General features: G+C 43.2%; 1 protein-coding gene across 1 annotated transcript; it reads right to left on the reverse strand.

The window, feature by feature from the left end:
* Positions 1 to 251: 251 nt before the first annotated feature.
* Positions 252 to 5,210, reverse strand: LOC128399128 (vomeronasal type-2 receptor 26-like). The gene is made up of 6 exons (XM_053360386.1): positions 5,131 to 5,210; positions 4,101 to 4,392; positions 2,893 to 3,750; positions 1,892 to 1,987; positions 1,257 to 1,383; positions 252 to 1,147 (listed from the first exon to the last, which is right to left on the reverse strand). The coding sequence occupies exons 1-6, from the start codon at positions 5,208 to 5,210 to the stop codon at positions 252 to 254; spliced, it is 2,349 nt and encodes a 782-aa protein (XP_053216361.1).
* Positions 5,211 to 13,268: the final 8,058 nt, after the last annotated feature.

Below are 13,268 nucleotides of genomic sequence, written 5' to 3' on the forward strand. Positions count from 1 at the left end.
CCACATAAAGTACAGATATTCATTACAGTGGTACCATGGGTTACAGACGCTTCAGGTTACAGACTCCGCTAACCTAAATAGTACCTTGGGTTAAGAACTTTGCTTCAGCATGAGAACAGAAATTGTGCGGCGGTGGCACGGCAGCAGTGGGAGGCCCCATTAGCTAAAGTGGTACCTCAGGTTAAGAACAGTTTCAAGTTAAGAATGGACCTCCAGAACGAATTAAGTTCTTAAACCGAGGTACCACTGTATTATTTTCTGCTTATCTGCTCCCTGCAGTTCAGTTCAGGTTTCAAGAGGATGATGTAGCATTTAGGAAGGAAGATACAAGCCAGTACACCAGCACTGGAAGCCAAGATGGAGAAGACCTCCACAGCCACCATATGCTTTCCTCTTGTGCTTAGGTAGGTTGGAACAAAGGAGACCCACACACTGCAAAATGCCAACATGCTGAATGTTATGAATTTAGCTTCATTAAAAATATCGGGTAACTTGCGGACAAGGAATGCCTCAATGAAGCTGGCAATGGCCAAAAGACCTAAGTAGCCCAGGACACAGTAAAACATTGCAACAAGCCCTTCATTACATTGCACTATAATTTCTTCAGTAACTGAATACATGTCTAAATGGGGGAATGGGGGAAAGGTTGATAACCACACAGCACAAATGCCTACTGGAATAAAGGAGCAGGAAAGGACAATGGAAAAAGCCAGTCTTCTCCCTAGCCATTTCTTCATTCTAGAGCCAGGCTTTGAAGCCATAAATGCTAGAGAAACAATGGTAGTTTTTGCCAGAACGCATGAAACAACCACTGAGAAGATAATGCCAAATGTTGGTTGTCGGAGAAGGCAGATCGTTTTCCCAGGCTGGCCAATGAATAACAAAGAAGAGAGGAAGCAGAGCAGGAGGGAGATGAGGAGAGTGTAGGTAAGTTCCCGGTTGTTGGCTTTGACTATGGGGGTGTCTCTGTGCTTAATAAAAGTTCCTAGAATCAAGGCCGTGATCAGAGAAAAAGAAATTGCAAGTGAGGCTAAAGCGATCCCTATGGGTTCTTCATATGAGAGAAAGGTTTTGACTTTGGGGACGCAGCCATTTTTATTCTTGTTTGGATATTGATCTTCTGGGCATCTGAAGCAGTCATCCATATCTGAAAAATAGAACAAGGGGTGTGGGAGAGAGAGAGAGAGAGAGATCCGACTTCAATGTATATTCATTGACTACAGCTAATACTATATTGGCAAAATGACATGATATACCAGTCTGGTTTGAAATCTTCCCATCTGGGCATGGGGTGCAATCATAGCAGCAAAACTTTTCTCCTTCCTTTTTCTTCTTCTGATGACCAGGCTGGCAGTAATCATTACACATAGAAAGAGGAAGCACCTATCCATAGACAGGAAAATGTTTATGCTGGGGTAGCATTGGAAGAAAGAAAGAAAAAGCTTGTCTAGCCCAGTAGCATTTCTGGTAGCTCATGAAGAAATAGTATTCCTTTATCATCAGCACTGAATGCTTTCCAGAACTGGATGATTCACCAGAAAACCATCTTAGGTGCTAGTAATAATAATTTAAAAACAATTTTACTATTTATAAAAACACAATAAAACAGCTTATCCACATTTGCATTTCCTCCACGCTTTCAAGAAATGTCCTGTGCTTTAGGGCTCTGCATCACAGTGCTCCCTCATGAAAACCAATTCTTTAAGGCTGAATGGAAGCAAATGATTCAGGTCTAAAGAGTGGATTTTCACAGGGAAAGCTGAGGGGACGACAGCTTGGACACAGAGCACTGAAGTGCAGATTTCTGCCTTGAAAGAGCGGGGCTAAGAACTGAGTCCTGATGCATTAACATCCCAAAGGATATCCCTCAAGAAAACAGCAGAATCCATACCTGGTTAAAATGACTGTGCCACACAATCATATGCTCATTAATGGTGAATTTGCTTTCTTCTAGATCATTGGGATCCACCTTTCCAACTCTCACTTTCTGGAAGGAGTTGTTGGGGAATAGGACCAGGTTCGTTATATCAAACCCACCTCTCATTTCCCTTTTATTATTAAAGGACACAGCTTCATTTGCTGAGTTGTTAAATGAAATGTCTCTGAGAAATTGGTGGAGCTAGTTGGGAGGGAAAACAGAGCAAGTAACAGAAGACAGAAGGTGTAACATGGTTGTGGGAATTTTAGACTCAAATTCTTTTCAAGTTCTGCACCACCTGTTCATTACCCAGCTGAGGGTACACCTTTTAAATTAAACACGGAGCAAAGAGAATTACAGGAAGCTTTGGCAGGTCCAGTTAAGGACCTTGTTTCTTAACTATTATGATGGGACTGCCTCTCCAACCAGTTGCTCTGTAGAACTAGTTAGAAAATGCTAGAGGCATTTCAGACTCAAATTCTCTAATTGGGACAAACATGGAATACCACCACTTTTCACCACAGCTGGACCTTCCTAGGCAGTGGATTGAGGCAAAGGGAGATCTAGCACACTTACCATTACTTGTTTCTATTATGTTTTGTACGTCATCTTCATATATACAAAGATTCATGTTTGAAGTAAGATTCGCAAAGGGATCGTGTACATTACAGTGAGCATAGGGTTCTGGGTGAGATGGGCTTTTGGTCCAATCTACAAGTCCTCTTAAGTCCATATGTAGGCTCCACCATTCTTTGATTTAGAACCCTGAATGTCCAGGGGAAGCCTCGATGGAGAGGGAATTCCCTGCATCAGAAAAATACCCTTCATTTCATGGATGTGGGTTGTTAAGATAGAGACTGATAGCAGGGCTTGCTGAAACATCCCCACCTTCCAGGAATACGCAGATTAGACTGCAGTCTCACCATGTACTAATTAATCCCTTGAAATAAACAGTTTAGTTATTGAGACATTACCTGCCAAGGCTGCATAGATTGATGCTTCATATTATTACTTTCTTTGTGCTTGGGTCTGGATGTGAACATAGCATGCAGTGCATGAGCAAAAGCATAGACAGCATTGTAGATACTGTAGCTGTGGGCAGTCATGTGCATTTCAAAAACAGCTGTTGGGAGGCTTTCCAGCCTCTCTTCTCCAGTACATGTTCCATCATCCTTGACAGGCATACGTGGATCAGGATAGAAACAGTTAAATGCCTGCCCCCAGAAGTCCTTCAAAAAGCCATCTCCTTTGGTCCTTTGTGTTTGGATGTTCTGAAGGAATTGGTTGAACTCTAGAAGCTCTTCTGAGTGAATTGTAAAGGAAAGGGCACCTTGGAACAACTGGAGATCCCAACTCCTTTGAAGGCCAGTTAAAATGAAATCAATCTGGGTTGTCATAATCCACACTTTTCCAAATACTGTCCTGTTATAACTGGCGACATCTTGAAGTAATACAAAAGTTCTGAATGTTGAAATTGCCATTGATCCTCCATACATGATAAATGTACTGGGTTTTTTATTTGTTAATGGTAAATATACAGGTAAAGCTATAGCAAGTATGTCCAGAGGGTTATCCAGTTGGGTTTGTTCTGGCATTCTTTTGGTGAATGCTGAACAAATTCCATTCTGGAAAAATAATGATTCTATGGTCTGCAAGAATTGTTCTCCACTGTTCCCATCCACAACAAAGAGCCCAACCCATGTCCACCTAAACCTCTGAAGAAGCCGGATAATCCCCATATACTGATGGACTGCATTTGGAGCCATGTGGTAAAAGTAAGGGAGCTGTGTGTCATCACTGTCCATCTTTGGGGGAAAGGAGCCGTATGTGAGCTGAAAGGAAAATGAATAGATATATCATAAAGAAAACTGAAGATTAGTCTTGTGTAAATGCCTTTTCATGACAGAGAGAGAGAGAGAGAGAGAGAGAGAGAGAGAGAGAGAGAGAGATTTGATTAGATAGCGCTGAGGAGGGTACAATATGGATTTCACAGGACATAAGTTCAAGAATGCTTCAGGGGAATTCTTTCACATTTGAGGAATAGGGTGCAATTCCCAGTTTTATTTTTCTGAAGGTAGCTTACCTCCTTCCATCTGGACCAAATATTTTGTTAGATAGTAATGAGATGTGTGGAATACGGATTTCCCCAGATCCCCCCCCCCACAAAAAATAAAAATCCTACCTGAGGAATCTTGTAGAGACCAATGATGTCTGCCATACAATGGGAGGTACGAGAGCCAAGTCCTCCTGTGACAGCTATGAGGTTTTTCTGGCTGTCGCATTTGTAGTTGGGGACAAATCTATCTGACTTGAAGAGAAGGTCCAGCGTGGTACGGTAGGTCATCTTTGCATCACAGTAGCTGTCGTAAATGTGGAACCCAAGTGTGACATTGGGCAAGATCTTGGGATTCTCATTGATCTCCTTCACAGCAAATGCCAAAGCAAGCAGGTGCTGATAGAACTTTGTCACCACACTGCCAATATAATTGATTGTTAAATCTGGAACATGTTATCAGAAAGCCTTGCAAGACTTTAGTCAATATGAGATCATGCCCAGTGACGGGAGTGGCTCTATTACTCTGATAAAGCTTATGAATATGGCCCTCCCTCAAACAATTAGTGAAGTAAAATAAAAATAAATTGCCTGGTCAAAGAGAGGCTGCGCTTCAGTGCTGTCTTGGCTTTATTTCATTTTATTTTTTGCATTTAGGTTTTGCTATCAGTATTTTGCTTCTTGGGAAACCAGTTTGCCTTCAGATTTTGAAGCTTCTCAGAACAGCCTTTTAAGGCTGGGCTCATAGACATTTTGGAAATATTTTTTTTTTTTATGCTTCAGTTTCCTTTTCCCTTTTATTTTGGCTTGTTTATCCCCTTGCTCAGAGTTTCTTATTTCAATTTCAAGCATTCAATTTTCCATCTATTTTTACCTGTCTAAACTTTCCCATCTGAACTATTCAGGATCCTGGATTCAACCCACTCAACTTTCCAACTGAATCAATAGAAGACAATCATTTGGTTCCCTGTTTGGATTGCTGATTGAATTCCCCATTCCACTGAAAATGAACAACCTCAGGAAATGTGAACATTTCATAAAATAAAAAAAAACCCACAGAGTACCAAAAACTCACTCCCAACCCACTTCTTGCGTTCCACTCTAAACTTGGTAAAATGCATTAAGCTCAGAAAATACACATGGGGAAAACAATACTTACTGTGGCACGTCAAAAAGGTTCAGAGAAGGATGTTCGGAGAAGTCAACTTCAGTGTCAACATAATACGTATGAGAAGTCATCCCACCAATGATGAGGCCCCCTGGCTGGTACCACTCATGTGGAACAGGGAGTGGGTCACTTGGGGGGCAACTTAAAGCATTCACTTCGCACACCATAAGAAGCAACAGAATGAGCCACACTATTACGCACAGCATTCTGAAAGCACAGTATCTCTCGACATGCAAACATTCTTGTCCCATAACTAGCCACTGCCTAGCATTAATAGATTTGATTTGATGGTTTCATCCCAATCTATGAGAAAATCATTAGCCTTACATTTAGCACTGTCTGGAATGGGCAGCTATTTAATTCCAAATATGTGTCAAAGTTGGACCCTACCTGCCTCTTGCACCTAATCCCATCTCCCCTATGCCCAGTGGTTTATTTATAATAACTTTCACATGTGCTTACTGACTGTTTTCTCCTGCCTTCTGGAAAACTTCAGCAAGGGAAACAAATTATAGTATTTGGATAATTGCAGGGGGAGATAATTCCTTCTTCACGGTTTAGATTCTGAGTGACACTGTTGCTAGGAAACATGTTGATTTCTTACAGTGACAGAAGCCTTCTCCTCTCCCTAAAGGGGTGAGAAAAGTTTCTTGCAGATTTCTGTGGTGAGCAAACTTCAGGGTGACCATTTTGGCTGAACCACATTCACCTGCCCTACACTTAGAGATGTATGAATGTCTCTCAATCTGTTTCGACATTCATACAATCTATTCCAACATTCACACACCCTTGGGGGGTATTTACTGTTCCACTGTGATTGGTGTATTTCAAACAATTCTCCCTTTTTGTCTTCCACTGATGAGTGTTAAATGTATCACACAATAGACTTACATATCTCATCCATCAACATCTACCTCATTTACAAAATTGTTGTGAAATGAACAAAAATGAGAGATAAGTCCACACCATGTGGGTGTGAGGTCCTTTCAGTTATATAGTGGGAGAAATTTTGGCTCCCCTTAATCTTCCCAATTTTCATGCTAAGCATATTCAGACCTAGAATTACCATTCACCCATTAAAGTGGTGGGTGGGGTTTGCGACACGGCGCAGGCTTCTCTAGCCCGGGTGATACCCCCTTTTTGCTTGCTGGCCATCGCTCTGCCCCCTCCTCAGCTAACCAATTGGCTGCTGGCTGGGCGGTGGAATGAGGGCCAGGTAGGAAAGGCTCCAGCCGACCACCTCCTGTTGTTATTCAATATATATGAGTTTCTTTTATGACTGTTTTTCTTCCATATTTTTCTTTCTCTCTCATTTTAAACTATATCCATTAGATGTGTAACTTCATGATAGAAATAAAAAAGTAACTTTTGGGGGGATCTCATGAGTTGTTGACCTTTTCTGGGGTGACTGCCTGCTCATCTCCCCCCCCCCACCTGCCATCTCTCAATCACCACGCCAATCAAGCAAAAGGGAAGAGGCAGTGGTGGAGGCTTCTGAGATGCAGAGGGCCGGTTCTGGGAAATGGGCTCTAGCAGCTCCAGTCCCAGTGTGGCTACCGAATGCAGCCACCTGTGGCATGTAATCCACTGGGAGCAGTCAAGTACAACATTCCTTGTAATGCTAGGAAAGACATGCAAAGGAATGTTTGTTCCAGCCAGTCGAAACTTCCTGTTCCTGTTCCTCTTGAGTGTAGCATCCTTCCTTCTGCATGTAACTAGGAGGTGGGTGTGACCTAACCTGTCCAGGTAACAAAAGGACAAATCACACAGCACTTTTTTTAAAAAAAGCTTCAAAATTGAGCTGTGAGAAAATTACAAGGTGTAGGTAAAGGACCCCCTGACAGTTAGGTGCAGTCACAAACGACTATGGGGTTGCTGCACTCATCTCACTTTACTGGCCGAGGGAGCCGACATTTGTCCACAGACAGTTTTTCCGGGTCATGTGGCCAGCATGACTAAGCTTCTGGTGAAACCAGAGCAGCACACGGAAATGCTGTTTACCTTCCCGCCGGAGCAGTACCTATTTATCTACTTGCACTTTGATGTGCTTTTGAACTGCTAGGTTGGCAGGAGCTGGGACTGAGCAATGGGAGATCACCCCGTCGTGGGGATTCGAACCACTGACCTTCTGATCAGCAAGCCCTAAGCTCAGTGGTTTAGACCACAGAGCCACCCACGTCCTTTTGCCACCCATGTCGCCCACCACTAGTTATTGCAAGGGAAGCATAGCCATACACCAACTTCCCCAGATTTCTGTGACTATTCCATTACTTTTCAAAAGTTGTCTTCAAAATATCCAGGCAATGTACAAAAAAAGAAAAGGAAAAGAAACACATGTTAAAAATAAAATATAAAAGCATAATAAAACAGATTTCAGAGGTATTCAAAACGCTGGTTATGGACAAACTAACAACAATACTAAGCTAGAAACACCTGAGTGAAGATAAAGGTTTTCAGAGCACACAGCTTTAGGAGCCTAGCAAGAAAGGAGACTCTCTCTCCTCTTTTCCATCTTCCTTTCGTTGTGTGAACTGCAGTGACTGCTAGTCTGCAGTCACTGGGATATGTACATATTTGTAACTAAGTCTGCCTTCAGGGATCCAACAGATGTAAGTAAACTTCTTTTATTGATTTTGAATAAGATTGTGGCCTCTCTATTCTTTTAAGAGGGAGTGAAGGGAACTTACCAGGAACGTACAATTCAATCTAAAACAGGCTGAATTGAATAACAATCAGAGACTTACATGAGCCTGCAACCAGGTATCTGCTGTGCTGTGTAAAGGGGAATGCACTCTGCTAAGTAAATAAACTTGCTAACACAAATTAGGAAAGGTATTATTAAACAATATATCCTCTCCTACCACCCTAAACATTCCCAAACTATCATCGGTGGCTTCCTTAGCAGTCACTCCCAAACAAAGCCAGGAAAAACGCATAAGGGCCTAGTGGCGACACAGGTAGCACTCATGCCTCACACACAGTCACCTCTGGCCAAGGCAACTGATTCTGATTCTGCGGCACAGTTAACCCCCCCCCCCCCCCAAATTCCGGACATTTCCTATAAAATGCAAAAATCCCCATTGATGGAGATGTAGGCCCTCCATAAAAGGACTTATCAGGGATTTCACGGATGCAACGGACTTATCAGGGATTTCTAATATATTTAGAACTGGCAATAAATAACATACCAAAATCTAGAAAGACAAAAAAGTCCCTGCTGCAACAGTGACAATTGTATATTAATATTCATATAATGTATATTACAAAACAATTTGTAGGTACATCCAAATTTATATAATGTTTATTTTTCCATCCCTCATGCTTGACTAGGGATAATGGGAGCTGGAATCCAAAACCATTCAACATTTTGTTGTTTAGAATCTAACCTTTCATTTTCCTTTTGTTTATGCTTGTTTTTCTTTCTGTCTCATTTTGAAATATATGCATTAGACGTGTAACAATATGATAAAGGGGGGGGCATTCCTCAATGCTTTCTCCTTATCAGTTGCTCCCTGCTATTCAGCTCTGGCCTCAGCACAATGATGTAGCATTTCGGGCAAAAGATACAACCCAGTAAGCCAGCAGTAGAGGCCAATATGGAGAAGATCTCCACAGCCACCATGCCTTTCCCTCTTGTGCTCAGGTAAGTTGGAATAAAGGACAACCAAACACTGCAAAAGGCCAACATGCTGAAAGTGATGAATTTGGCTTCATTAAAACTATCAGGCAACTTGCGAGCAAGGAATGCCACAATGAAGCTGGTGATGGCCAGAAGACCCATGTAGCCCAAGACACAGTAGAACATGAAGACTGATCCTTCATCACATTGCAGAATGATTTCTTTTGTTGCTGAGTACATGTCTAAATCAGGAAATGGAGGAGAGGTTGCCAGCCACGCAGTACAAAGACATATTTGAACAAGTGAACAGCAAATTACAACTGAATAGGACACTTTCTTTCCCACCCATTTCTTTATTCTGGATCCTGGTTTTGTAGCCATGAATGCAAGAGAAACTGTGGTGGTCTTTGCCAACACACAAGAAACAGCCACTGAGAAGACGATGCCGAAAGTTGGTTGCCGGAGAAGGCAGGTCACTTTCCCAGGTTGGCCAAGGAATAACAAGGAAGATAGGAAACAGAACAAGAGGGAGACAAGGAGAGTATATGAGAGGTCCCGGTTGTTGGCTTTCACCATTGGCGTATCTTTGTGCTTAATAAATATTCCTAACACGAGGGCTGTGATCAGAGAAAAGGAAACCGCAGCTGAGACTAAAGCGATCCCTAAAGGTTCATCATATGAGAGAAAGGTTACAACTTTGGGGGTGCAACCATCCTTATTCTTGCTTGGATACTGACCTCCTGGACATATGAAACAGTCATCCACATCTGAAAAGTAGGAAAAGGTCCCATTTCAGTGTCAATTTATTAGACACAAGAAAGTAAATTATCCCTTATAGAATTTAATCATCTACCAGTCTGGTTAGAAATCTTCCCTTCTGGGCACAGAGCACAATCATAGCAGCAAGCTTTCTCCCCTTCCTTTTTCTTCTTCTGATTACCAGGCTGGCAGTGTTCATTGCATGAAGAAAGGGGATGCACCTATCCACAAAACAGAAGGAAGATTAGTATGGAAGAAAATTATGTCTAGTTTTATTTGATTTAATCCCTAAGTCCAGCTTCCAGTTTCCAAATTTGCTCTACACTGAAGATGTGAAGTTAAGTAGTAGAAAATTGTTGAAAGAGCTAATTAAATACGCAGGAGGAGTGAATCTTCATTTGCTGCTGTAGCCTAATGCCTTAGACCAGTGGTGTCCAAACTTTTTTCAAAGAGGGCCAGATTTGATGAAGTGAAGGGCCATGAGGGCCACCCAAAGGGCCACCCAAAGTTGTTAACCTTTTTTTAGGATTGAAATTGTTGAGTTTTTTATGATTTTACCCCTAAGTTGTTAAGCTTTTTTGTGATTGAAGGATTTTACCCCATGAAATAAACTACCACAGGGGCTGAATTAAACTGACTGGCAGGCCAGATTAAGCCCCAAAATGGACTTTGGACATGCCTGCCTTAGACCACAGTAACCGAAATTACCAAATTTGTGTTTGCAGATGACATGAACTGAAAATGAGTAAAGTGAAATAGATCACTTTAGACAACTAAGAAAGGAAAATGTCTCCTCTCTCACTGAGGGAGAATCTAGTTTTAGGAGATAAAATGCTTCATATCTTCTCATAACACAATGGCCAAAGTCTACAGTATCTGAATTAGACAAAAAATATTACAAGCTTTTTATTGTAAGTAGCACTTACCGTATTTTTCGCCCCATAGGACGCACTTTTCCCCCTCCAAAAATGAAGGGGAAATGTGTGTGCATCCTATGGGGCGAATGCAGGCTTTCGCTGAAGCCTGGAGGGCGAGAGGGGTCGGTGCGCACCGACCCCTCTCGCTCTCCAGGCTTCGCGCAGATCTCCGCAAGCCGTGGGAGCCTGCGCTGGGCTCCCGCGGCTTGCGGAGAGTTGCCTGCATGCCACGCCCTGTTGTTTACCGCTCAGGCAGGGAGGGAGAAATGGGTCGGGTGGGCGCGCACAGTTCAAACCGCCCCACCGCCCGGCGCAAGGCGCCCGCTCTCCTTCCCGCCTCCATGTTGTTGCCTGAGGGGAAGATGCCGCCGCCGCCACAAGGAGGACGGGAGAAGGAGGAGCCTGAGGCTGCTGTCCCGCACGCTGCGGGCCTGAGGGGAAGGCAGCGGGGGCAGGCGAAGCCTCTGGGTGCTGAGTGGAAGGAGGGCGGATAAGGGGACGGAGGAGGAGGAGGAGGCGGCGCCTGGGACTGGCGCTGACAGGCGAGGAGGGAAGGTGGCTGCTGCTGTTGCTGCTGCTGCTGTGGCGCAGCGCGGAGACCGGCCTCCTCCGCAGGCGCTGCCTCCCCTTCTCCCTCCCCCGTTTTCTTCTTCTTCTCCCCCCCTTTTCCTCCTTCCCCCCCTCCCTCGGACTCCCCCCCCAGAGCTGCATCGGAGAAGGAGGCGAAGGAGGGATGAGATAATCCCCGAGGGGAGGGGGAAGGGGGAGGACAGGGCGGGAGGGGGCTTGACTAGGGGAGGGGGCTCTTTTGGGGTGGGGAGCACCTCTTGATCCTCCTCCTCCTGGAAAAGGGCATTTTTTTATCTTCTGGCGGGAGGGGGAGGTAGGTAAGTTTAGGGATCTAAATAGGGGGGGTGGAGGAAGGAAGGTGCTGCCTCCAGATGAGGAGGATGGTCTGAACCCTCTTTTTTGAGGCAAGGGGGTTTGGGGGGAAATGAGAGATCAGAGGCACAGTTTGGGGGGTTACATGTAGGGTGTTTTGAATTGGGTTTTTGGGGGGAGGGGTAATACAAAGCCTTGGCTTTGGGGTGAATGCGAGTGGGGTGGGTTTTTTAGGGATCAGCTCAGGGTAGCCATTTAGGAGGCACAGGACAAATTGGGGGTTCTTGAGGGGGTGCGAAGGTGAGCCGCCGCCAAGACCCCTATCTGTATTTTCTCTACTGCTGTCTTGAGGTTGCTGTTCAGGCGGATAGCAGCCTGCTGCCCAGAGCGCGGGGCACGCTGAAGCAGAGCGCCCCGCGCTTCAGGCAGATATCCTTTTCTCCTCTAAAAACTACGGTAGGTGCGTTTTTAAAAGCTCGGGCTTCCCCCGTGGCTGGGGGGGAAAATAATTTTTTTTCTTTATTTCCCCCTCAAAAACTAGGTATGTCCTATGGGACGGTGCGTCCTATAGGGCGAAAAATACGGTAATTTTGGGAATTGGTTTGGAAAAGATGCTTTCAGTGTTTGTTTGGTTGTCTGATTTTTTTTAAAAAAACCCAAGAACAATGAAGGCAATTTACAATCCATTCAGCTTGGTGGCCCATTGCAAAGCCAAGTTCTAGAGAAAAGAGAAGTTCTTACATCATTATTACCCACCAAGGGTTCACCGAGGAAACTACAGCATCAATACCTCATTAAAACATCTTGGCCACACAATTATATCATCGGTGATCATGAATACTTTTCCATCAAGTGCATTGGTATCAACCCTTCCAACTTTCAATCTCTGGAATGACTTGTTTGGGAATGTAATCATGTTTGTTATGTCAAAGCCACAACCCATTTCCCATTTATCATCAAAGGCCATTGTTTCTCCAACTGAGTTGTTGAATGAAATGCCTTGAAGAAAGAGGTGGAGCTGATTGAAAGAAGGAAAGAAAGTGGGCACAAGATATAGCACATAATATACAATTTGAGGACTGGGAAAAATTCTGGAAAATAAATTTGAAATATACAGATTGTTCTCTTTTGAAAGAAAATTATATGAAAATGATGTATAGATTGTATATTACACCAGTACAGATACCAAAAATGTGCAGAACCAGGTTAAACATACGTTGGAAATGTAAAGTAAAAGAAAGGACTTTTTATCATATGTGGTGGGAATGTAGAGAAGTTTTTTAAAAAATGGGAAGTGATATACAATGAATTGAAAAAATGTTTAAAGTGACATTTGTAAAAAAATAAAACCAGAAGCATTTTTGTTAGGGATTGTAGGACAAGACCTGCCAAGAAAAACAAAAAACTTATTTATGTATGCTACAACAGCGGCAAGAGTCTTGATAGCACAAGGATGGAAGAACGAGGAAATCCAAACAAAAGAACAGTGGCAAGAAAAAATGATGAGCTACGCAGAGCTGGCTAAATTGACATACAAATTGCGGGACAAGGACAACTGTGACTTTAAGGAAGAATGGGAGCTTTTTACAAATTATCTAAAAAGACAACACAATGAACTGGACTCCTTGGCAGGTTTTGAAAAAAACATACACAAATTTATTGGTTGATAACAGGGTAGATAGATAATGTAAGGATATGTATAATTTCATAATATGCAGAGAATAATATGTGCTGGGAAATCAGAGAGAGGAGCTGAGGGAAGTCTCTGGGTGGGTGGGGAGGGAGGGTTAGAAGGGGGGAAGGAAAAAAAATTATGAATGTGATATGTTTTGATACTGAAATTGTTAATAAAACACTTCTTTAAAAAAAGAAGGAAGGAAGGAAGGAAGGAAGGAAGGAAGGAAGGAAGGAAGGAAGGAGGGAGGGAGGGAAAGAAAGAAAGAAAGAAAGAA

Source organism: Podarcis raffonei, chromosome 13 (assembly GCF_027172205.1).
Source record: "Podarcis raffonei isolate rPodRaf1 chromosome 13, rPodRaf1.pri, whole genome shotgun sequence".
NCBI classification, from domain to species: domain Eukaryota; kingdom Metazoa; phylum Chordata; class Lepidosauria; order Squamata; family Lacertidae; genus Podarcis; species Podarcis raffonei.